Below are 27,137 nucleotides of genomic sequence, written 5' to 3'. Positions count from 1 at the left end.
TAAATCCAAAGCTTTTGTGGGTTACTATTACAGGGCTGTGTTACCTTGCTGAGTGACTGTACTCAGTTATGCACCGGGTCATTGAAACAGTTCTTTCTTGGCCTTTATTTGGTTCTGTCTGTCATGTAATGTCCTTCTGTCTTTTACTAGTGCTCTGTCTTCTACTTTTTTGAGAATTCACCTGAATTACGCTTCTGTGTATTTTTTTCTATATGAAACCAATAAACTTTTAATATTATATAGTATTGCCCCTGCTCTTAAGGACACAAAAAAAACCCAACACCTTTATATGATAGATGCCTGATGTACCCGAGCTACAAAGCAATGGTAAGCTTGTGCACATACAGATGGAATGTAGGGTCTTTGCCCAAAGAAAAGGGTACAGACTGATACCTTTATAAATAGATGCAACTGCTGATCTGCAGGATGAACTTGCAGGAAATCAAACTTTGTACAGAACTTGTTTCAGGTATTGGAGCACTAAAACCTGTATATTGAGTTCTGCAGCTGTAACACAGCTAATATAGAACAGGAAAGGACAAATAATATTTCCAGTTGAATTTGTGATAGATGGCAAAATATTAATGCTGTAACTGGACTTTGTCCAGATTATTCACAAAGTCCTTAGTAAAGATATTGAATTACTATTTATCTGATTGATGTCTGACTGTGTAGAGGAGCATCACTGAACTGATAATTAAACTATGCAGACATTTATAAAGTATTCTGGAGTGAGTTTGACAGAGAAAGTGGGATAGAATACTAGTAAATTGTTAATAGAAAGAGTGATGGCCAGCAACAGATCTGAAATTTAGCTTTACAAAAGAGTTGCCTCCCTAACGAGGGCAGTGGAACAACCCTTCTTCAGTTCCCTTGCATTCATAGGTGTAGAGGGAAGCCACTGTGCCTTTGAAATAATATTGTCTTTGCTATAAAAAAAAACAAACAACATATATATATATTTATATATATATACACACCTTTAGCTCCATGTGAAGTTGAACAGGTATCTGGTTTTGCACATCATGGTATGAAGCATGTTGCCCTCTGTGTCAGATTGGATGTGTGGCAAATTTATTTTGCAGTGCAGTAAAATAAGATCGTCGCTATTGAATATCAAGAAAGGGTTAAGTATGTACATTTTTATAGTAGTTCTCTTGAAATCCTATAACCAAATCAGTTTGGATTAATTAAAAACAGAAATGTTGTTTGGAGTTTTTCTTTGAAAAGTCCCACGTGGTGAAATATGTGAGAACCTTTCTGCCAGCCCCAGTAGGAAGGGGATTGGCTTTAGATTCCTCTTTGCGAACAAAACCTTGCCATCCAGTTTTTAACCTTTGAACTGTTCAGTGAAAAATAACACATCTTGGTTGATCTCAGAAAATGGTTAGTGCTAATGTGGTGTGGTTTGCTGAGGCTCTGGTTCTTTGTTCTGAACTCCCCACGTCTATTTCTCATTAATTTTAGTCCAGGACTTTCTTGATGAGGTATGTTCTCTGCAGTCCTAATGAAAGTAGTCACTCCTGTTACATCAGCCAGTGCTTCTTTTCCCAGTGTATAGTTCTAATGACATTCAGTCAGCCTTGCTTAACGGCTGTTTTTAATGTGCTGGTAATTTGTTTGCATTAAAAGGGGTGTGAATATATGTTTTGCTTCTGGTTTTTGTTTAACCCACCCATAAACTTTGAATGTAACTCTTAAATGCTGCTTATTTTAGCAGCGTGACTACAAAAATCACTTCATGTTGAGGAAAAGTTAAACACTAGGCTATGCATCTAATCTGCACGTGAGAGAACATTTGGGAACATGAAGTATAAGGCAATGTTTTAGTTGGTATGTGACGGCTAGCGTTTGCCTGGGTGGTGTTATAAATAAAAAAAAAATTGGCAGAAAATGCTTCAAAGTAATTTTATGTAACCAGTATAATTATTTCTTCAGAATACCGGTTCGTTTCACCTATCGGTGTGTAGGAGAGATTGAAACCCATGACCTCACTTGGCAGTGGCTGATGGGTTTGTGAAACTGCAGAGCCAGCCTTTAAGCCTCCACAAAACCTTTGGTTACTGCAAGCTTACTGTGGGAGAACTGATGTAAAGGCGAACTGCAGCTTTCTTTCCAGGAAGTATTTCTAGCACGCTTTGCCTTGCATGGGACCTTGAGAACAAAACAAATAACAATTGTTAGAAGTCTGCCTCATGCTGTAAGGAAAACCTCACAGCCACCCATGTAACTCACCTGTGGTGGTTACAGCATTTGGAGCTGCTTTTTTGTTGTTCAGGTAGGACCCAAGTCAGATATCCTTGGCTTTTTGTCACCAGGTGCAAGGAACTTCAGATGTACGTTGGTTGCTAATGCCCAGGGCTATCTGCAAGCTTTCATCTGCCATTAGATTTTTTTTTTTTCAAATTGTGGCAAACGTGGTGAGACTCTATTATTAATGGATGAAGTGTTCAGAAATGTAAAACTGGTACACTCACCATCATCAGGGGTATGGGTTCTGAACTTTTTTTTAAACCCTAGTTAATCTTTCTGTCGCCTTGTAATTGGAATATAGCTTATGCTGAGTTGATCTTTATTTGTCATTATCAGTTGACTGTGCTTTTGTGAACACCTTGGATTTTCAGGAGGGATTTGAAGGAAGAGGGGGGTAGTGGTCTTGAAATTGTTCTGGTGAATGTGTCAGGCACCCAGAACAAGATGAAAGAGAACACCAAGACTGGGAACACATCACATCTTAATTAAGGTCAAACCAAGGTCAGTTTTGGTAAAGTTATGAAGTGATGTGTAAAAATTAAAATGTGCAGAAGGCTTGGGCTTAGGTTTTATGCCAGAAAAGCCATCCTGCCACCCTGCGGTATCCTGACAGTGGCCATCTGTGGTATCATGCCTAATGTGAAAATACTCAGTTGGCTCTAGTTTGAATTTTTCAAATGCTAGGGGGCAAACAGACATTCCAGCTTCCGTGATTAAGAAGCTGCAAGAGACCTATTATAAAATTCTACAGGGTTGCTGTCAGCTGCACCTTTATCACCCTGGGAAATCTTACTGTACACAGGAATATACTGTCACACATTTGCTGCTGATATTTGACTATGTCTAGTCCTATGGTTTCTCCTCAGTTCAGCTGCTTCAGTCTCTACCATTGTAGGTCCTGTACCTAAAGGTCACAGCAGCCTGATACTGCCTTCAACTCCCTGTGCGTGGAAGCGTGACTACCAGAGCCACTCCACGGATGATAGCATGGAAATGTCACATCACAATGTAACCAGCCTGGTTTGTGTCTGAGACGTGTGCTTTAATGAGTCTCTTGTCACTAAGCTGGCTGACAGCCCCCCTCAAGAAGCCATGTTGCTAGGTTTTACAAAAACGGATTAAAAGCTGTTTTCTATTTTAAAGTTAAGCAAATGAGGGCAGGCCCCTAGAACGGGTTCTATGTGGTTTTCACAGCTCTGTGGCTATTGTATAGGTCTGAGATTATGATATGGTGTTAAAAGTGCTAGTAGAGGTAGGTAACCTTTTTAAGGTTTGAATTGGCATCATTCTTTCTTCTAGATGTCTGGCATAATACCTTGCTGTTTTGAGTGAAAGCTAAAGCTGGTTTTGTGTCTTAAATAATCATACGCTCCTTATTCAGGAGTTTCAGGACAGTGGGCATTTTCAAACAAACTGTTCAAGTATCTTTGTGTTCTGAAATGCCCTGTGGATTGTAGGAGTAAGCTGTAAACTCTCAATGAACTCTAAATAAGCTGTAAACTCTCAATAAGCTATAACTGTGTTTTTTTTTTTGTTTGTTTGTTTTTAAATAGGACTTAATGCGTATGAAACAAATGTTCTTTTTATCCAATACTATTGAAAAATGGTGAGAACTGATTCTACAACACGTGTATGTGAATGTTGGGAAATCTGACAATTTCCTAAATTTGGCTTTAAAACTTACCAAGCCACTTCAGCTAGTCATGAAACTAAGCTAGTGAATTTGAGGTGAAGCAAGATCAGTAATTCTAATCTTGTTTTATGGCTGTGATCCAGCATGGGTCTAAAGGCCAATAAAGGTCCAGTTTATATTCTAATGTTTTATTATTGCTTTTAAAAATAATATTTAGACAATAAAGATGAGAAATTTCACTAAGTAGCAACACCTTTTTGTAACTCTCAGCTATTAATACCAAACTGTATGCATGTTAAAATAGATTGGAATTGAAAGGTTAAGTGTTATCCTGCAGATTCGATAAACTCAGCTGCTGTTGTTGTCACAAGTCTTTAAATGACTCTATTGACGGGTTTTTCTTTTTTTCCCTATTTCAGTGCCTTCCATTGCGTGCTAAGCGTTCTCTTGGCTCTGCCTGGCAGGAAAAAGGGGAAACTAGAAAACCCCATTAGCTGTCCATTTGCAGAATATCCAGGCTTTACTCTCAATACACAAAGAAATACAACGGTAGGAAGTTGTTTCACATCCGAGCCAAGATAAGGTCCTGGAGGTTTATTATTTTTGTTGCCTGATAGCATCAGGACTGGGGAGCAGGGGGCAGAGAAGGAACAGCAGATCAACATCCCATGGGGACAACAGAAGGGAAGACAGACAGATAGCTGAGTGCCGACAGCTTCAGTCAGTACTCCCAGAGGAAGTGTTGGTTTCACCAGATGAAATTAATACACAGAAGTCTTTACAGAGGCATTCAGATGTGACATTGTTTGGGGGGCCTGCCTATATGGCAGATGTATAAAGCAGTGAATCATATGTTTACATATAATTAGGTCTGTATTGACAAGCCAGGTTTTCCTTTTGTTTAATAATTTCCTACATTAACATCAAAGAGCTTGTTTTTATAATGAAAACACATTTCCCTTTTTGTTTTGCTTTGCTATAGCTCTGTATTAACTTCAAACACAAAATCATGAGTCACACGACGGAGATATATATATGTAGATGTCGATATGTTCATATCCATTTATAGCCTCTAAAAATGAGTGCAATGTTATTAAGTTTCCTTCATTTGGATTTACTCAGATAATCTCTGCTATACAATCTTGTGTGCCCCTAACAATGAGTATCTGATATTTTCACTGTGCTTCTTAACCTTCAAATACGCATAAAAAATTATTTGTATTTAAGATTCAATTTCTGGATCAAATAGATACTCTGTAGACAGTTCAGTAGAGCTTGCATCAAGACTTTATGCAGAAGATACTATGAAAATATTTTTTGAAGATGTGTAGGTTGAAAAGTAATTTAGAGAGAGAAAAGTCATATGGAAAAGATATAACTTAAAATCTTTGGAAGGGGAAGCTCTAATAAAATCCAAGTTCAGTAGAATTTTGCCTAATTTGGTTTTTAAATGCATTGAAATAGTAGTTCTAAATTCTACAGAATGGTTATACAGAGCTTGAGCTAAATAGTAAATATTTCAGCATTAAGGACTTGAGAGCAAAGTTGATAAACTTTATCACCAGGGCTGAAGGAACTAAAAAAGATTTTAAATATCAGATAACAAGAAAAGAGGACTTCAGGGATGTTTGACACTGAATGGAATCACTAATCATTTGTATCCACAAGTGTGCACAACAGGCTATTTGTTAGTATTGAGTGCCATTCAGTTAGTGTTTGTTAGAAACTTTCATCGTGAAGTTGCTTTATTACATATATATATTTATGGTACTTTAGAAAATATTGCACATTTATAATGTGCAATAAATTTTAAACCGTCTGGCTTTTTTGCACTTTCTGCAGTGGATGGTGTCCTGCATATTTTTAAAAAATAACTTTTGCTGAAATAATCTGAGCAAAGGCAATAGTAATAGATCTGCTTTCACAAAGAAATTGGTAGCCATACTTTATACTCTTATGGCTTTTTCTGTGTCAGATATATTTTGTCTTCTTTGTACTTGGACTATCAAATCGCACAAAGCTCTTGGAAATCTGCGTTGGAGGATGCCAGCTTTTTAGATTAACACTGCTAAAGTTTTCCAATAGTTTTTACTTTAATTTCTTTCGTCCTTAAGGTCGGGCTCCTGACACCAAAGCTCTCAATTTGGAGGCAGTTGGAGTGAAAACTAATTCTGAAACTGGAAAGATCATTGTGGATGCCAGTGAAGCTACTTCTGTTCCTCACATTTACGCGGTTGGAGACATAACAGAGGTACTGAGTCTACATAAACTATTTTACAATAACAGGAAGCCAACTTTGTTCCTGACTAATAACTAGTCCCCAGATGTCGTCATGCTCTAGCATATATCTTAGTGTTTTGCTCTTTTTCATTTTGTACAGCTGTAGTATTTATGCCCGCCACCTGGGTCAGTAATTTCCTTCACATGGATCTTGTGAAATATCAGCATTAGAGATTATTACTGATGTTTATCAGGGAATGCATCATTGGTCAGAGGCTCATAATAATGTCTTTATCACTTCAATTATCTTTCTAATGAAGTTTTTATCACTTCAGGTGTATGACTTCATGCTGCCTTAATGCTGAGTGAAAGTAGTTCTTACCTTCTGATGTTGAATACACTTTTGGGGAATGACCACAACAATTCTACTGAGATTAATCATACAATAGCATTTCTGCTTCCTGACATAAAATGGTCTGGACAAAAGTATATGCCTCTAGAACAAGAAAAAGCCATTGCTTCAAAGGCAAAGGCGTTGACTTCTGTCAGATGATTCACATGACTTGTGAATGTTTATGCCAAGTAAACATAAGCGGTGGTGGTGTTGTTTTTTTTTTGTTTTGTTTTTGTTCCTTTGTTTTGTAAAAAACTTAACTTATTAACTTAAGCAGAACAATTTACTACTTGTTACAGGTGCAAAACCAGGATTTTGTGACCTTAGTCTAGCACTCTTGTTGATGTACAGTTATCTGTAATAAGAATATTTTTCTCTGATCAAAGTGCACTCAAATTCTTTCGATCCCTATATTTTCAGTTTACAGGTGAACTCAGAATTTCTACTCTTGAGTTGGGCATCTTTGACAATGTTATAATATAATGTATGGCTGGATTGTGAACTGTGCAGGTACAAGGAGGATGTTTTCATCAGCTGCTTGCTGTTCCCAAAGAAATTGTGCAATAATATAGAATATTATTGTGGGCATCACAAGATCTCTTATCCGTCACTTAACTTAATGGAAATGAGCACATCCCTTCCTATTAAAGTTGCTTTTTATATATAGTGTGGTCATCTTTATAGAAGTCTGGTAAATCTAAATACTGTGGTGTTACCCAAACCACATACATAGTATGATTTGAGAGATCTTTGAGATCTTTTAAAGATTTCACATTCTGCCACACATAACGTTCTCTCCCCCCCCCCCCCCTCCCAAGCATTCTTGAGTTTTTGAAGAGATGTAACAGGTTACATGTCTTTGAATAGCCTGCAGATCCCTGACTGGATGCTTGAACAGTCAGAGACACTTAAATCTCATAAATCTATTGGTGATTCCTGACCTCTTTCCCTCTTTGTAGACATGTGTTTCTTCCTGTCTGTCTCCATCTTCATGTGAATGACTTGCCATTTCCTTTTAGACTGTGAAAACTCTTTCCTGTTCAGCTATTTCTCCTTTTATTCTTTGCTCTCCACAATTTCTCTGTACTATCCAGTCACTCAGAGAGAGCTTTGGGGTTACATTCAGTTCTCCTTTCTTCTCTCCACATAGAGGTTCCCTCTGTGTTTGTCACTTCATGCTCTGGGATATTTCCTGAAGTCCACTTTCTTCTCAGTGACCTGCTCATCCCTGATACATGCCTTGGTTAGGCTTTTGGCTTTCCAAACTATTCTTTTTAATTTAATCCAATTGGCAGTTGTTAGAGGCAATGCTGGCAAGGTCTTCAGTTCTGTTGCTCACTTTGCTGTCCCAATCTGCGGTGTTATTTTGGGCAGGTCATTTCCGTTTGGGTGCTTTTGGTATTCTGCCTTTTGAGGATTTAGTTAAATAAGAAATGTAAAGTTGGAGGCAGGATGCTCTCATCTTTCCTATTCTGCATCTAGAAAGTCAGGTCTACATTTATTTGTCATTTTCATTTTGTTGTTAAAACCTGGATTTCCTTTTCCTGTTTTTGTTCTTGGTAGTGCAGATTTCTGAACCCGAGTTGTGTAATATGCACTTCTAAGTGTGTTAAGAAAAGCAACACGCTTTTCTACTATGTACAGTTGGGAAAACTGGACAGTTAAATCAGTGCTCTGTAGACATATTCTCATAAGCTTTTGTCTCCATATGGGCTAAATATAGGGAATTAAGGGAATCACAATGTAGTACTTGCGCATTTATAGAGTTTAAAGATAGAAGGAACTATCTTGTCTGACTCCATTACAATATGAGCTATGTAATTCCACTTGTTAAGCAATGCAGTTATTTTGTTTGAATATCCAAATGAATTTTGTCTCTTTTAAAAGCAGAATAGATTTAGATAATAAATTTTATTGGCATGGGAATCAGCAGTGGAACAAAGTTCCCATTGTTGGTGTTGGTGTACATCTCAGCTGGATATACTTGATTCTTCTGTGTGTATTCTTTCAGAACCACAAAACTGTAGAGCTTGGCATGTAATATTGTCTGGGTCAGACCACTCAAGGGGCAGGAAAGGGAATTTTGTTCCATGTGAATGAGCATCAGTGATCCCTAATATTATTTATAAAATAGGGTTTTTGTCTCTTATGTCCCTGTTAGGATCTCTCATTGGTCTTCTCTCTACCTGCCAGATTTTCTTTGCTGCCATAAAGTGCTATTGCTTATACGTTTGCAAGTAGTTTTCAACCTCTCCTCCTTCCTCCTTTACTAGGCCACACTGAATAGATGCGAAATTTTTACTGAATAGCAATTTTTTTATTTTATTTTTTTTTATTAATTCAGTGCCCTGGCTGGAAGGGGAGTAGTGAAAGAAGGGAAAGGGGAGTTTCATGATATGGTTAGAATGAGTGTTTTCATTTGGGAATCATACCCATCTGGCACAAATGGGAAACTATGTGTGCATGGGTGTCTTATTGCACCCTTGTATGAAAAATTAAATCCTAATGTTATGCAAGCTGTTCATTTGGAGAAAGGGAAGGGGAAAAAATACAACCTCTCAGAGGTTGGTCAATCTGTCTACCCTCAAAAAAAGATTCTCAGGCTTTGGCAAAAATATATTTTCAACTGACAGGTAAAACTGTATTTAAGAATTTTCATTTTCTGTAATCAGGATGAGGATGACCAGGCTGGAATTTTAATGTGATTTTTTTTTTTTTTCAGTGATAATATAAGCTCTGTCTATTAAAACCCTTCCTCTAGTGGTATTAATGGTGAAAAGCATGGCACACAGCATAAAGAAGTTCTCTTAGAAGGAGGTTTATCGTATGTATGTGTATACATCTGTCATATTTCAAAGGGTGTTGTAACAAAGATGTGTAGAGAAGGTGGAATGTACCGTATGTTTCTTTGAATAGAAATAAGACCAAGAAAGAGTCGTGTTAGAACAAATACACAGTACTTCAAAGCTTTTTAAACTCTCTTAGGAGCCATCTCGTTTAAATGTATAATGCATTGGAGGATACTTATGAACTATTTGTATCCATAATAATCATGAGGGTAGTTCTACACATGACTGCAAAGTGAATGTTCTTTTCAAATATTTACCAGGGAAGGTCTTTAAGCCATTGTTTATGAGAAATTAGACTTTATCTGCATGGATGTTTTTGTAATTAGTTGGGTTTTATGGAATGCATAGCAGTGCTTTCACAATTTTATCTCTAGTTCCAATCTTCTATTCATTTCTGGAATGCCAAAACAACATCTGTATTTCCTGCTACAGAAATGATTGGCAGCCATGTTTCAGGCAAATGTGTGCAAGAAAAAACAAATGGCAAATTTCATCTGCTAAATGACATTTACAGACTTGAAAGTCAAAATGCTGGTTTTGAAAAACCATGACTTGATATATCTTATGGGAAAAAGGCATAGACTTACAGTTTTGTAATTTGTCGTGAGCAGTGGGGAAAAATAGGTTTGTCTTTGTAAACAGAATAGTAGTGTCCGTTAACAGGTTAGACGTAATGTTTCGGTTTATTTTTTGCAATTAAAGTTTCAGCATAAGGCGTTATTAGTATAGATAAAAACGCAAAAGTGTTTTAATATGCAGATAATTGATAGAGTATGTATAATGTAGTAAATGGTAGCTAACACCATGTACAGAACTAATTAAAGGGAATATACAGAAAAGAGAAGCTGGGAAAGAAGAATGGTTTCCAGTAAATGCTCAGAACAGTCAGGTTAATGAAGAAACATTTGAAAAACTTCAATGTATGTGGTGGGAAATCCTTACTATGTTTTCTGCTGAAGACTGTTTTTGAGGGCTTACTGAATGACCAGCTCCAAAGTGGAGCTTTGCATAAATGTGGCAAGTGTTGGATCTAGATAGGACCTGTATGAAGCAAAATTTCACAGTCTTTACAAAGCATTCCTCATTGTCCCACAAAGGTGTTTTTCAGTTATAGCTTTCTTATGTCTCCATATCTTTCCTTCTAGACTTGTGACCCCTTTCCTAATTGCAGACAGGCATCTTGATGATACAGACTTAGATAAACTCTTAAATAACTCTTTTTGACTAGATTCATGAAGTTTTCTCTGGCTTATCAACTTAAATGGACTATTCTTCCGCAGGCTTCAAAAAAAAAATGCTTTGAAGATGCCATTCTTCAGTCTGCAAAAACTTCCAGCTTCTTTAAAACTAGCATTGGAGTTCTGATGCTCCAGTAGCATTGTGTCAGCACTAGAAATTAGGATTCTGGCACATTGCTTGACCTGTTTGGATGTAAAAAGTAGTCAGGACTTGTGGCTTGAATTGAAGCATGTCCTGGCCATATTCTGCTGTTATGTCATTTTTCATTTGCAGGACGTTAGCATTTGCCAACAGCATCCTTTTCATGCCTCCCTCTAATGCCAGAGTCTGAGATTAGGACCAATTCAAACTATAGGTTGCAAAGTGGGCAAAATAGCGTTCCTTTTTCCCAATCCAGGGAAAAGGTCCATGAGTCCAAAGGTCCATAGAGAGCCCATGTCTACAAATAGCAAAGTTTGCACCTGTTGACTCTGTGTTCTGTAAAAATGCATCAGGCAACTTTTAAAAAAAAAAAAAGTTCTGGTAGATTTTAAAACGCTGTTCCTTATACTAGTTTGTTTTTCTTCCTGCTTTAAAAAGACCAGCTGGTAAGCTTACAGAGGGCTTACTATGGAAAGAGAGGGTGAGATGGATGGTTAACATGTTAACAACCTCTGCTTTTCAGGGAGTGACATCAGATGTGAAGTTTTTATATGTTGATTGAAAGCATGTTTGGACAGAAATTATTAGTGCCTTCTCCGTTTGGAGCACTGGCTGCTAAGCTGGAATTCCAAAGATTTGGCCTTCCTCTGCCCGTTGTCCCAGGAGAAATCCTTGGATGATACTTCTCTTTTAGATGAAACAAAGCTTTGTGCTCTTTTCTCAGGGCCGTCCTGAATTGACACCCACAGCAATAGCTGCAGGAAAACTGCTGGCTCAGCGTCTTTTTGGCCAGTCTTCAGAATTGATGGACTATGACAATGTGAGTTCTTTTTTCAATAATAAAAACAAATCTTTTTTTTTTTTTTTCCTTAAAAGAATATTTAAAGAAATTGTATTTTTTTCCATCTGGAATCTAGTTTTGACAGCCGAAACAGATGTGTGTGACAGAGCTGCTCTTCTCAGTCATGCAAAATTCTCCCCTGCAGCTGCTTCATATGGTTCACAGTAACACTTTGTTTCCTGATGAACAGGTACCTACTACAGTTTTCACTCCCTTAGAATATGGTTGTGTTGGGCTGTCGGAAGAAAAGGCTGTGCAGCGTTATGGATCAGATAATATTGAGGTATGAAAATATTTTTAATTTATAGCTTGTGTCGGAGTTGCACTATGAAAAAATAAGTCCTCCAAATGCTGTGTTTGCAGCTAGGGAGTTGGTGTCTTCAGAAGAGCTCAGGACTTTAAAAATATTGCAGTATGTCACAATGGAAACTATTACCTAGTGGGCTTAAAATTATTGGTTGTCTGATGGTTTTAAACTAGCTGCCATTTCAATAAACGATATTGCACAGCATCATTAAATAACAGTTATGTTCCTTTTAATTGTCAGAATTGCTGGTCAGGTTCTTTAGTCTAAGTTTTATGGATGTCCCCAGAAACATTCTCACAAGTTGTTCAGTGTTATCTTTGTGGCTGAAATATTTTGATATGGTGCGTGTGCATTGCATTTTGATGAAGAAACGTGATATGCCGTATATTCTGATATGAGGATGAGATTAAGGTACATGTGGTGAAGAAATTTATAATCACTGTGTAATAAGACAAAATTCAAACAAATCACACTTGAAAAGATATTTTGTGTTATCTTTATTCACTCATCAAAAAGAATGTCAGTATATGATGCAGTAATTTATGGAAATACAAAGTGCAGTACTCCAGTTGTTATTAGTTCTCATTTTAATGCTTTTGAAGTATACTTCACATTTATACTCGAGTGTTCCGGAATTGTTACCTGTTTTTTTGTTTAAAATAATGAATGTGAATTAATGTTTTTTTCTATAACATTATCAAATATGTAGTAATAGTAATGGTTATAATATAAAACAGCATTTTTTTAATGTATTAGTACATTCTAATATAAATGGTATTGTTTTCCTTACCAGGTGTACCATGCATTTTATAAACCTTTAGAGTTTACAGTGGCTGAAAGAGATGCAACTCAATGCTATATGAAAGTGAGTGTTGTGGACTTTTAACTTGCTTTTAACTTAAAACAATACACGTGGTACAGCCAGCTTTGAGGAAGACTGTCTAGCAAAGAAAAAAAAAACACCTTTCTGAAATGGTTGAGATCTTTTTTAATGATAGCCTGTTTCTCTAGCGTAGCTACAAATATTTAATATTCAGTACTTATTCCATTGCATCTTGAAAGTGCTTTATAGGTATTAGCATTTTTCAGAGGTGACGTTCTACTGATTGATACCATCTATGGGCTGCTGTTAAGGTCCAAACAAATATTCTAACTTCCATAGAGATCAATCTCTGCTCCTCCCAGTGAAATTCTTAACTAGCTCTAGTAATATTTGAGGCCATCTCTTGTGAAAGTATACTACCATTTAAAATAAAAGAAGCACAAGGCTAACAAAACTAGCATAACTGTTCCCTGTCTTAGTTATGAAAATAAAAACCACCTGGTTTAGACCAAAGTATTGGACTTGAAGCATGTCTTCTAGAGCAGTCCAATTTCTTCCCTCTTCAAAAGTTCTCTGATACACTTGCCCATAAGAGAGGATCTTAAATAAGGTGAATATATCTGATTGGTAGAATATATCATAGTTTTATTCTTCATTCTTTTCTCCTAAATACTAGGGAGCTATCTTGCTGGAATAAATGTTATAACTGCTGTATGTCCATCACAAATTATTATGGTATTATGAGTGTGTTAAGTAAGGAATATCCATTATTAATAGCTGTAACCAGTTTTTCCTAATAGTATTTTGTCACATCTGACTTTTGCAAGTAGCTTAGCAGCTTTGCCTTAACTATCCCAAGCACCATTGCAGCTAAGGTTATGCTAGTTCTTTTAGCTATTCCCTTTGAATTGTGTCAATGAAGGTGAATATTTGAGGACAAAATAGTAATGACGTAATAATTGTTGGGTGCCATTGAATATGGTTCTTGTTAAACTCCTCAAACACACAAATGTTGAACTTAAAATTTAACACTGTAGTGCAAGAGGGTTTTTTCTTTAAAACTTCTTCTATATTTAAACTACCATGTCAGAATTGCTGCTGTTACTGGGAGTCTTAATGAAAAAATCCAAGTCTTTACTGAGTAGCAGAACTAAACAGATTAGTGATGATGTAATGTTTAATGGGATGGTATAGGGATAGACTGATTTTATTCTCGTAACGATAAACATGATGTCCCTAAAGGAACAATTTTTATTTTTTTTTAGTAAGTTCTCTGATAAAAGTTGTGTGCACTGACTCAGGCCTTCACAGATGCTTAGTTACCTTCATCTTTGCTTGCTTCCAAGACTTGACTGTTGTTTAGGTTATGTGGCTGATGTGGTAAAAGCGTCTTGCCAAGCAGGCTTCCGTAAGTGTAAGGAATTACAAAGGCACAAAATATCTTATAATTGGTAGCAGTCTTTGGAAATACTGCTGATTAGCTGCTAAGAATTCATGTACCTGCAAAAGCTCAGACACTAAAGGTGGTTCTTCAGTGTCAAGATGTCTGTAGTGTAGCAATCAAACCAATGAAGGTATTTTGAAATTTTCATACAAATGACAAACAGGGAAGTATTCAATATACCACAAATTGTTGTTGTCAGTGGCTCCCTGAAGTCTGAAAGAAATATGCTAATAAAGCTTTGATTCAGGAAAGTGCTCAGGGACAAGCAAAGGATCTATTGAAGTCACTAAGATTTAAGCAAATGCGTAAGTTCTTGGCACACTGGGAATCAACAGCTGAACTAGAATCTTGGGGCACTTCAGTTTCATTTAATTCAACTTCGTGCCTTATCTTTAGATGTTCTAAGAAAAGATTTCTATGTAATGTATTGTTTTCAGATGGTGTGCTTACGAGAGAGGGAGCAACGAATCCTTGGCCTTCATTTCATTGGACCAAATGCAGGCGAAGTTATTCAAGGATTTGCTCTTGGAATCAAGTAAGTACAAAAGAATGTCTCTAGCTTCTAAAGCCTGCTTTTTAAGTTATTGTAAGATTATAAAAGATAGCTGCCTAGTTTTGGCAACACTATAAAGAATCCTTGCTTTTTGTTACTTTATGTAGTATTGCACGTATTTCTACTAAAATACTGCGGTTCTTCATTAAGATATACTGGATTTAGTTATTGTGATACTGGATATAGTTAAGGAACGACTGATGAAAATACATTGTTGGCTTGGTATCATTACAGCAAAAAATGTAATTGTGCATTAACAAACTAATGTTAGTTTTCTTGAAGTGTAGCTGCTTTTACATCCTATGCACAGGATAGGAAATTGCTGCATAGTTTTGCAAGTCCCTTAAAAAGGGTATTTGTGTTTTCCATAAAAAGCTTTCTTACACCTGCCGATCATTTCCTTTTTTTAATCTCATCTTTAAATGTGCACAATTTGCTTCTTAAAAGCTCAGCAAGGAGTTGCATGAATTTTAAGCTTCTGTGTATAAACCAACCAGTATGTAATAAGGTAAGAAGCAATATCTGTAGGATGATGGAGAGGGAGGTACCTTTGTCTGGAACTGTCTGATAATTCCAATAAGAAATTTACCCAAGTAGCTGAACTTTTGTGATTTGATCTGGTTCCTGAGTTTACTCAGATTTAAATGTAGGAGTGCACTTTTCCTCACTTGTACATCTTTATTTTCATTTTGAAGGAGTAAGAATGACTCCTTGTCCTCTCTCGTTAAATGGAGCTTTTTTGCTCTCTCTCTTGTGTGCTAGACTTGTTTGTTTTTCATTTCCCTTCTTACTGCTGGTCTACATCTTCAGAAATGTTGATTTGTATATTTACATTATAGTTTTTTAAACTCATCTTTAAAGACAATAATCTGGGTTTCAAGAAATGCCCTCCCAATTGTGGTACTAGCTCATTGTCCTAAATACCATCACTATTTTATTGCAGTTTTAGTCTTGCTACTTTAGTCTTGCATTTATGCTAGTCACTCTTGTGAGTGACTAGCATAAATGAAAAGCAGAAAGGATTAAGAAGGCAGGACCGCAACTATCATGTGAGCAATATCTTGGAAATCATTGATTGCAGTGTACCCTGCATACACATTTTCAACATGTGTTTGTAGTCCATTAATTGCCAGTGGTATAGATTTTAGAACTACATTTTTTAGGATGTCATTGTTTTGAAGTTTTATCCAAAATAACCAGTGAAAAGGAAGCATATGAAACTGGAGTGCTTTTCTGCCTTGCCTGAGGGAAATTAAAGCTTTAGCCACAGTAAGAGGTTTTCAGCAGGTCAGATTCTTGTATTGGTTTCTATTGTATTTCACAAATCCAAAGTTTTCAATGTGGAACACCCACTGTAAAAGCTGCTGTTCTCCATTTTCAAATATTAGGTCTCACTTCTGTCTCTCCAAAGGTGATTTTTCATCTTCACTCTCCTCTTAGCATTCTGGTAACATCTATGCTCAGCAGTGGTTTTTGCTTGTTGGTGCTTTTTTGGATATATGTGGGACAGACTTCTGTGACTGTTTTCCCTGTATTTTGTACAGACAGAGTACGTTATTCCATAGAGAGCTTGAAATAATTTTCACATTTAAGTCCATTTCAGCTATTCTTACAGCATGACCTGCCAGGAATAGCAGCTCAAAGGAAAGTCATCAAATCTAAGAATGTTATTGGACAAGGAAAGGAATTAGGCTAGTGGGATTTTTAGCTCAGCTTTTTTTTTTTCTCTCAGATGATGGAATTTTTCCTCCTGCCTATAGCATTGATAATTTAAGTGTAAGCAATAGACTTTGTTAACAATCATAGAAGAATATTCTGGTATTACTTCCTTCATCAGATTGTTGCCTGCAGTCCTAATTTAAGATGTTCTTCTTGTGTATGCGTGGATGTGTATGTATGTTTTTCCATCTGGAGTTGTTGAAACACATCTATGTACAAGAAAAGCTGAAGGCTGCAGTTTTGTCATATGTTTTTGCCATAGGCTCAGTTCCTACTTGGGATAAATCGCTTAATTCTCTCTGTCTCAACTCTTAGGACAATTCTTCTGTGCCGAACAGTGTAGTGCATTTAAATTGTGTTGTGTGAGTGCCTAAGAAATAATAAACAACACTAATAAACATCTACCTGATAAAATCGACATGAGTGGGATTAGCTTGATGTTTTAGGACATTCTACCTGCTTCAGGTGAACAGTGTATGACTTTGTGGGTCTTTTTTTTTTTCTTTTTGGTAGATGTGGTGCTACCTATCCTCAACTAATGAAGACAGTTGGCATTCACCCTACCTGTGCTGAAGAAATTACCAAGTTGCATATTACAAAACGTTCTGGCTTGGATGCAACAGTCACAGGGTGCTGAGGTTAAATACCATCCCTGGAAAGAAGGAAAAAAAGCACAAAGTATATCTGAAAAGAAAATGGACACTTGAGTTGAAACAGATGACTCAATGAAACCCAGTGGCTTGAGTTCCAGAAATCTTTCTCATTCTTCCTGTGGGCAGATTTTACTCACAGCCAAAGAAATTGTCTTCACACCAGCAGAGTTTTAAAGCCAATGCAGTCGTGCTGTGACAAATCTCTCTTCCAAAGTGCATATAGCTCTTCTCTTGTTAGGAGCTTGGGAATAATCACAGCTTTATGTATAAAAGTATATCAGAAATCATTAACATCTTGAGGCCTTAAATTTAAACAGTTGTTGTCTGAGTTTGTGTTGGCATGGCTGACTGCCAACAGAATTTTCTCGCACTGTTTGGGTACAGATGCCAGGCATCAGACAGGGCTTCCCTTAGGATTTTGTTGATGGTCCTTTCTCCTAAGTACTTGGATAGTTCATTACTGATCCTAATATTGAACATCAAATCTTTTTGCTCACCAGCAGAAACGAGTTCCCAGTGTATGCAACAATAGGTAAGCAATCATCTCTTTTTTTAACCTTCAAAATGTAGTATAATATCTCACAAATTACTGTTTAAACACTGTATATTAAGCAATGTTGAAAAGTAGAATCAAAGCCAGTAATAATCCAGCTCATGGAGCATTTGTTGCTTCTTTTAGAATGTGTAAGTCTGGCCGATGAAGAGGTGTATTTTCATTGGTTTTGTTTTTAATACTTTCTAACTGTGAGCTGGATTCTGCTTTTAAGTGGAATTAGATAAAAACATATGTTACTGAAGGGAACTATATTAAACAGTGAACTCAAACAGAAATGGCCCTGCTCAGAACACACATGGAAAATAATTATCTGCAAACTTTTTTCAGAGTATTGGCCAGAATAAGAAAGCATTAATCTGTTGCAAGCTTCTTAATGCAAGTTTCTGATTATTTTCCTGCTATCCACAAGGGGGAGATGCTGGCCAATTTGTGGCAAGGAAAAAACGAATATGATAGTGAAACTTGTTCTGCAGAAGCCTGTTAAATAGCTAGTGTGACAAAGCCAAAAAAAAAAAAAAACCAAACTTCATTAAATTTCAATCTAAGTTGCAGTTGCCATCATGTTGATATGTATAGTCAGTTTCTTGCATAAGAGACTTGTACACATGGGAAAGGGAGAGATCAGAATGTATACTTCTAGCAATTAATTTATATCAGTGTTTTTGCATGTGTAATTTGATGTTTTCATAGCTGTCTTATGTTCTGCTTGCTACACGTTTTGGAAGAGCAGTCTGATCGTGCATATCTTTTACTAATTTTTCATTGACTATTCTGCTGCTACAGATGGCAGCATGGACAAATGATTGATTTATTTCAAGTGTGAAATAGTTCTTTACTGTTAAAATTGTACCTGTCAGAGAAACTATTGCACAAAAATTGATCGGACATTCTAAAATATGCAGTAATAGCATTTATCACACTCTTGTTTCACTAGAATACTGTTTTTGAGGATTTGTTCTGACTTTAACAGCAACAAAAGAAATACTAAATGTTTTATCTTCAGAGTTTCCTGAAATTTCTGATCCATGAGAAAGGAAGGGCTGATGCAATTTGACTGCAAGTAGTGTTCCCTGTCAGGTCTGCTGTTGCAATTTTTTGTCTGTGAAATCATCAGTAAGCTTGTAATAGGGAAAAAAAAATTCTTTGAGTGGAAGTATAATCACAATACTACCTAAATATTGCCTTTAGAGAAAATGGTATGAAAACCCTACTAGAAACAAACAAACGAAAATTAATAGATTTTCCAAGCTGTTAAAATGTTTGCAGGAAAATAGATTTTTGAAAATATTTAAAAATATAATTTATAAAATATAAACTAATTTTATGATATTTTGCAACATTGAGATACCGAGCATCTCCGACTACAGAGATTTTGTGTTGAGAAACATCCCGCATCTGACTAAACTCTAATGTGATGTGTGCAAGATATTTTTCCTCCTGATTACTTATTACAGATCCTTTCGCACCCCTGAATGAAAATTAGTAGTCAGTCATGTTAAAGTGGCTTCTCTTCCCAGTCCTACTAATGCAGGAGACTTTATCAGCCCCCACAGACATATCAATGGAAACATGAGTTAATTTCATTCATCATAAAGTTGAAAATAATTTGAGACAACTAGTTAAAGAGATTTCAAGGAAATGTGCCCTCAATACATTTGGTGTTTGAAACTAAGGCCTCTCAGCATCTTTGAAATAACAGGAACTCTCTTGGTTTTAGAATTGTTACGTTGATTGCATGAAAATTGATCCTGTATCTTGAACTGCAGCCTAGTTCTCTTCCTCATTTAGTGGAAAATGTTGTCACCTGAAGTAAAATTAAATGTACATTCACACCTACAGAACCCTAATATCAGAATCAACAGTAAGATAGAAAAATGACTGCTAGCGTGCTTTGTGCTTTTTTTCCTGAAGGATTCTTTGAGGAACTCTCCAGGGATGGTCCTTAAGAATTGTTTTTAAAAGCCTGACTAATGTCAATTGGAATGGCTGATGTATGCCACAAATTATTATTACATGTGAAAGTTAAAAATAATTCTAGTCGGGCTTTTTCTCAGGATGCCAGCTGATGAAGTCTTGTTTGTCAAACCACACCATGGTGCAGACAAGTCTGAGCATTGCTGGGTCCCTCATATGTATTATCCTGATATTTATTGTGATGTGAATTAACAAATTAATAAACATTGTATTTTTTAGTAAGTGCTTGTATCTGGTTAATTTTGCACATCTGGTTTCAGCTTGTAAAAGATTTCTTTTTTGATCTTAATGCTGTTCCTCGTGGTTGAAATATATGTTAAGGGAACTAGTAGTAGCTGACAGACTCAAACCTGTTAATAAGGAAATGTTGATACCTCTTTGTCTCTGATGTGTAAACTGAATAGCCATTATTCTGGGCTGGGTGACCTAAACTATTTTAAATTTAAATTAAGAGCACCTCTGGACACAGTAGGTATGTTTTCAAATATTCTGTTTATTCCAACTAATGAGGTCTAGCAGGTATGTTCACAGTCCATGTGCGTTGACGTGCTTTGTGAAGACTCATCAAGATGTAACTCGGAAACTCCCTTGAAATGCAGTGCAGTCAGTGTTGTGCAGGGCTGCGCTATTACACATTTAGCTATTTGGGTTTTAAACTAGAAAACGTAGTGGAAAAAATACGTTACAGCAAAACCAAATAATAGCTGTGGGTATTAATAGATAAAAACACTGGAAAATGAATGAAGAAATGCTAGCAATATAAGTTTAAAAACTCTGAGATTCTGTCAGAAAAGAAGGGGGCTGCATTGTTTGAATTAACCTCAGGGTTTTTTTCTTTACATTCAGTTACTTTGATCAGAAGTTCCCATTAAGTTGGGAGATGCTAAGCTTCTGAAAACAGCTAGTTTAACGTTATTTTAGTGGCTTCCCTGGATTTGATACTGAGAAGGAATATGGACTTAACTGCATTTAAAGTTATTTTTACTTCTACATTTTTACTCTGTTGTAATTTCCTGGAATATTTCGCTACAGGTTCTAACTATTTAGGATAGCTAGGAACAGTGGCTTAAAAGGGAATAAGGTAAGCATTGTTCTTGATTTTTTTTTCTCTGTATTTTCATATACTGTTTTAATCTTACAGCAAACAAGAATAACAGACAGTATATAGACAGTCATCTTCATGAATTTATAAGATTGGGAATTGAACATACCACATTACTTACACGTAATGATAGCTTGTTCTCTACAATTAAGTTTTGCATTTTCCCATTTATGCATATACTACTGCATGCCACTATACCTATCAGAAAACATTTCTGCAGTTCAGATAATTCCAGATCAGGAGCTAGAAAAGTTTCAGTACAGCAGACATGTTGCAGTATGGATTTATGTTGTTACCAGAATAACCATGCTAACAAACAAGTGCATTTCTAACCAAAAACAGTTAATTATTGTACAGTTTCAAGTTTGAAGGCTTCTTTTCAGAGGGTCATGCTTATCCAACAAAGTAGGCAACTCTGTGCCCATCTAAATTGCCATTTGTCTAAATTCCAGTGAAATCAGTGTACTAAAAGTTAATGTTAGCCGTTAATTCCAATGGGATGCAAGCATGTGTCTTAAGTGCTTTGTTAAAGGGGAATCAATATAAGCATATGCCAAAATGTACTTCATTATTACAGTTGGGGAACAGGCTACAATTATGATTCAAAACATAAAAGATACAATAGACATCTATGATTAGGCAGTGAAATATGCCTTTAATAAGCATAGTGCAGACAGTTTGTTTTGCAATAAGTAAACTTGTATAAAATTCATTGACTTTTTCATTCTTTCAGATGTGAGCTCTCTTTTAAGAGTTTTTTTTATTTTATGCCCAAAGTTTTCCTGATGTTATTCCAGCAGAAAGGCTAGGTTTACATACATTTATTCTAGTGCCAAACCTGAATTTTACTGGCAGAGGAGAAAAAAGAAGAGCAGACCTTTTTTGGTTTGCGGTATTTTTGTTTGTTTGTTTGCTTGCAGGGGCAGCATGCAACAGATTTGGTGTAATTACCCTATCTGATTTTTAAGAAATGGAATGTTTCTGTCCACTGCATGTCAGAGATCTAATTATGTTTCCGTTGTGGCACTCAAAGTCAATATTGTCAGCTCTTCTTAGTTCTAATCCTCTACATTGAATTTTGATGGGCCAGGTGAAATATCCCCTTCAGCACCTTACTGCAATTCTTGTCAATCATCTTGCCATGAAAAACATGTATATTACAAAGGCTTTGGCAACACTGCATCTGATTTCAGTCTTTAATCTAATATGCACCTTAAGAAAACACCATTCCAACTGCTGACGTTCTGTTTGGGACATGAATGGGATTCTATTTGCTGTGGGAAACAAAAGAAAACGATGAAATCTTTAAAGGATATAATGGAACTCTTAGGCTATCGCAGCATGTAAGCTCAGTACTAAACCACTGGTCTAGGAAGAAAGCAAATAGGATGGTGGATAGGTACAGAAATTAAACAAAAGTTTTCATTTAAGAAGGAAAATGCAGGTGTTTTTAATTTGTCAAGTGATTAAAAAAATACCTTGTTTCAAGCACTACTGGAGTTAGGAAGATTTTACCCGTATCTTTGAAAGCAGTGCTGTTCACTAAAGTCCATTTCTAAGCGTGGCATCTGAGTACTGTGTGCCATTTCCTTGTTGTTTCTTATAGACAAGATCTAGCACATTTAAAATCTGCTGGTCCTACTATGGAAAATTAACATCATCCCTTAGAAGCTGGAATATAAACTAATAAGGCACATTTCCAGAATCTGATTGCATCAGTCAGAAAGATATAGTACGAAGAGAAAAGTGGATATTACCTGGGGGTGTTGTGTGAAATGGAGACCAGTCTTGTTTGAACAAGGTGCTTTGCATTGTTAGCTAGGTAGAGGTATTGGGAGTTGCAGCCTGTCAGAACCAGCATCTCCAAGGAGGGGGCGGGGGAGAATTTTTCCAGGCAAAAATCTAGGCAGTTTGTGATGGGGTATGTCTAATGCATTAAAACAATTTAAGGAAACCCTATGTGCTTCATGAAAGATGAATACTCACCTGCTCTGTGTTTCCTCTCCCATTTTCCTTCAGCATATACGAAGACCAGAAAGCGTTGCGTGGATTTTTTTTCTGTCCTTCTTTCCCTCACCTTTAAGCAACATGGGAATCAGACTTGTTCTTCCTTGTTTTGGCAGAAAACAGAAGAACAACAAGATTCCTCTTAAATCTTTCACAAGGAGACTTCTTTTTCCCAAGGCTCTGTTCGGATTTTGAATTATATAGGTGGTAACAAATCTAAGGCAAAAGGACTATAGATACTTGTTTATTCTATGTTTTTTAGAGTATTAAATAAATAATATAGTAAAATAAGGAAATAACTAACATTTTCTAAAATACCAAGGGGAAGAAAACTGAAAAAAGAAAAGACAGCTTTTAGGCTTTATGCTTGAAAAATAATAAAGAAAATACATTAAGACTTTATTTTCTTTGCAGTGTTCCTGTGAGGCAATACTCAGATATTTTATTATGCTGTGTACTTCTAACAAAACAGTCAGAACTGAATGCAACCAAACAATATTCTATTCACATAGTGTCAGAGCAACAAGCTATGTTGTGGCTTTTGACTTTATGCAGGAGGTTGAGCTGTCTTACATGATGCCTTAGAGTTTCTAGCACAATTAGCGATGCTCAGGAATCTTTATTTAAACACTTTTGTTCAACAGGGACAAAGGATTGTGCTTTGGCATTTTTATTAAATCCTGATAATCTTCCTTTTTGTGTCTCAAAGGATGAAGAGGAAGTGCATTAATTTTCACATGAAGGCAAATTGTACAAACACAGCTGAAAATATCAGGAAACACAGCGATTTTCCTTAGAGAGATGTAATCAACCAATGTTCTGCTGGAAAGAGGCTCCTAAATTATTGGGCACAGTAATTCGGACACTCATACTCTGATAGCACTGTTCAATTCAGCTTGCTTAGATGAATGATTCCCGATTCAAGTAATATAGAAAGCAGAGATTATTAACCATATAACAGGAAGTAATTTAAAGGACATAGGCTGTTTTGAAGACTTAAGAAATGGTTTTCAGATTATCAAAGGATTTAATTAATTTACATCATACTGAGATCTAATTAAATCATGAGAGACCTTTTGGTTTTTGCCTCTTCAAATTCTTATTGAGTTTATTTTTTAGATGTATTTCAAACACAGGAAAAATAAGGACAATTCTCTTGACACTTTGGATTTTGCTTGCATTGATTCCTGGCCATATATCCCAGATATATGTAGAATGTGTTACGTCAAGATTTTGATCTCCTCCTTTAAATATCTTTTTTTTTTTTCTTTCTTTTTTTTTTTTTTTTTTTCCTGTAAGATCTTCATTCTATTTTATTTGGTTACATTTAGTCCTGTTTAAGTGTTAATGAGTGAATCCCTTTTGGATGGGAGTCCAAAGAGTCCATTGTATTCTTAAGAGAGCATTTCAGGATTTTCTGCTTGCCTCTTCCTTTAACTCCCTTGTACTTTCTGAACCTGGTAATGCCACAGCATCAGAGGAGACAGTTCTAAGTAAGTCCTGTCCTTAGCTGTGGCATAGTCTCTGTTGAAGAATAAGAGATCATCCATTTGGGAGTGTTTATATTGTGACCTTCTGAAGGACATCATCCTTCCTTAATGACAAAATGCATCAGATTCATAGGGTGTGACAAGTGCCTTAGGGTTTGCCCGACAGTAGGTAAATTGGAGAATTGGATGAAATCTGCCTGTAAAATGCAAGGTGGTTTTCTCTGTTGCTGCGGTTATTGAGAGCTTTAAGGTCTTGCACTTTTTGTATCAAGTAGCAAATTATCGAAGCACGTGAAGTACCCTGGACTGTGTTAAGATTGTCTGCACATGGGGCTTAAACCTCTTTGTGAAGCCACCTCCTTGTCTTGCCTTCTGGTTCTGGAAGTCCTAACATTTCTCAAGTTCACAAGTTGGAAGAACATTTGCTTTAAGCTATTGAGTCGATGGCTAAGAACAGCAGAAGGGGGTGCTCACTTGGATCTGCATTATTGATTGAAGCACTCTCTCTCCCTGTACTTCAGTGAAGTGTAGCCAAGAACAACAAGATAAGAATTAATAAAAGTGACAAGGGAGTTTCTCAGCCGGAGCTGGTGCACATTAGCCTGGATGAAGAGAAAAAGAAGCTGATACTTGAGTCCTTTGAGTTGTGAAGGATCTGGTCAGTCCTTGAAGGGGAAGCACATGAATGGCCTAGTTGTCATCGCATTTTATTTTTCCTCCAACTTTGACTAATGGTGCATTTCCTCTGGCCTCCTACGGGCCGTCCGTGCCTGACTTGCTTTGTCACTCTTCACGTCTAGTCACTGCCTTTACTGTCCACCCTGTTCCCATGGCAGGAACCCAGTGTCCTCTAAAAAAACGCACAGGCACAAACCATCTGTCATTCTTCCCACTCCTCTTTCAAGCGACCACTTCCCACATTGTGTGGCCTTGCAGGCTGAAAGCAGTCTGCCTCCCTGCTGCGTGCTTGGAGTACATGCCAACTCTCCCTGCTTGATAAGGGAGCTCCTGGCATTCTGCCTGTAAAAATACTAATGGGCATCTCCCTGTTGATAACCAGCTCTGCCTTTATTGTGTTCAGGGGGTGATAAGTTGTCTGGACCAACAAGAAATTGCCCCTTTTGCTTCTTTGCAGCCGAAGTTATTAAGGTCAAATTAGGTGTGAGTTGTGAAATTAATCATTACAAGCAAAAACAATTTGTAGTGTGATAGGGACAAAGGAGAAAAGAAGCTGAATTATAGAAGGGGAAATTATAGTAGACACAAAGAACCAAAATGGTCAGGAAGAGGAGGAAAGAACAGCTGGCAATGATGTACAAGGATGCTGAGCGAAGTCTATAGGCTGTGCTGGGTTTCTTCTGCTGCATCTGAGGACTATGAAATCATAGAACAAGGTCGTTCTTTTATGTCACCTGAGAGTCCCAATTAATCTACACACAACATGTCATACAGAGGAGAAGATACCTGGCCTCTCTTTGCATAAAAGCACTATTTCTAGTGCATGCATTATTTGCTGGCATTCCTTGTGCATCTCGAGTTGTGTCCCCACCAGAAGCATGTTCATGGGGCTTGTTACAGTTAGGCACTCCAGGAGAATCTGCAGCTCTGGCCACTGACGTAGACTGAGCTGTGTCCAAGCTGCATCTGCCAAGTGGGCAACACTGATAGTGTAATCAGATACACATTTATCTATGAAAACTCTCCACAAATAATCAAAGCTTTTTTTTATGTTCACTTAAAAAAAAAAAAAAAAAAAAGTTTTCTTCCACTGGCTTGTGGAAGATACGATCTGAATCACAACTCTGAATTGCATGGGTGTAGTTCTTGCTGGAAATGGAGTCCAGCAGATCTAATTTGTAACTGGAAATTCGAAGGAGAGAGTCTAGTCCATCCTTCTGAGGCAGCACCTGACAATTCATGTGTGATATAGGAATGCTGTCCTCTGAATCACATATTTTTCCTTAGCGACAGCCCCCTCCTTATATAGCAGGACCCATGGAACTGACTGACAGTAAAAGAGGTTATGGGAGTGTGTTTTATTTCTTCCTTTCATTTTGCCAAATTCTACAGTCTGTTACTGACAGCGGGAAATAATAGCATTCAGAGCAGTGACTGCTTTCATCTTCTCCTTAGTAGACTGAGGCTTTCTCAAAGAGCATCCTGCTTTTGACACACACATGAAATTCTTGTGTCTTGGCCCCATGTAGCTGTGTGCAGGACCAGCCCCAGACAGTTCTGCCCAGGTATAAGCAGCAACGGGAGTTCTCTGAACCACGGAGTAGAGCCACGCTGTGGCTGGTTGAGGTGTCTGCTGTATTGTCTGACCCAGATGTCGTATATCGGAGTAGGGGCTGTGCCACGGAGTGTAGCTCCAGTGTGTTCCCTTGAACTGCTGGAGACCAGGGAGAACCCACGTAGTTTGCCCAGGTACATCAGGACTTGGACTTGCTGCCTGAGGATACAGCTTTTTGGGTGAGTTGTTGCTAGGGCTGCACTAAAAGCAGTATTTAAGGGAGTTGATTAGAAGCAAACAACGTAGATGAACCTTCAGGCTGTGCATATAGAACAACGTTGTTGGTATGACAAACTTTCTAGTCTTAATTTCTGTGTCTATTTTTACAGAACCATTAAACAAGTTTGGGAGAAGGAAGATGCACCTCAGAGGCCAAATCTATGAAAGCAAAGCCTGCTTGATGCACCAAGAGCTTTTTTTGAAATTGATTCTAACATCAGAAACTGGGGAGCTGTGAGGAGGAGAAGGGAGAAGGAAAATAGTGCAGCGTCCCCTGAAATGCTTCCATTTTGTTTTCTGGGGTGAGAAACCTGAACTTTGTGCCTAAAATATAAAGCTGAAGGTGTGCTGGATTTGCTTGGAAATGCTGCAAAGCTATTCTCATTTCCTGTAACTATTGCGAGATTGGCCTTCTTCCATGGCTAAG

The 27,137-nt window shown here is 37.1% G+C and overlaps 1 protein-coding gene across 4 annotated transcripts in view; it reads left to right on the top strand.

Moving 5' to 3' along the window:
• Positions 1 to 19,821, top strand: part of TXNRD2 (thioredoxin reductase 2) — a 33,790-nt gene extending 13,969 nt beyond the window's left edge. For 2 of the 4 annotated variants that reach the window (XM_068701211.1, XM_068701209.1), the window contains exons 12-17: positions 6,001 to 6,137; positions 11,454 to 11,549; positions 11,761 to 11,853; positions 12,671 to 12,742; positions 14,582 to 14,679; positions 16,930 to 19,821. In XM_068701211.1, coding sequence (XP_068557312.1) covers positions 6,001 to 6,137; positions 11,454 to 11,549; positions 11,761 to 11,853; positions 12,671 to 12,742; positions 14,582 to 14,679; positions 16,930 to 17,053 — 620 coding nt within the window. In that variant the 3' untranslated portion in view covers positions 17,054 to 19,821. The other 2 variants (XM_068701210.1, XM_068701212.1) reach the window with 2 other exon arrangements.
• The last annotated feature ends 7,316 nt before the right edge of the window (positions 19,822 to 27,137 follow it).

This window comes from Anas acuta, chromosome 17 (genome assembly GCF_963932015.1).
Source record: "Anas acuta chromosome 17, bAnaAcu1.1, whole genome shotgun sequence".
Classification (NCBI taxonomy): Eukaryota; Metazoa; Chordata; class Aves; order Anseriformes; family Anatidae; genus Anas; species Anas acuta.
The sequence above is the reverse complement of the archived record's forward strand: the minus strand, read 5'-3'. Positions and strand labels throughout refer to the sequence as shown.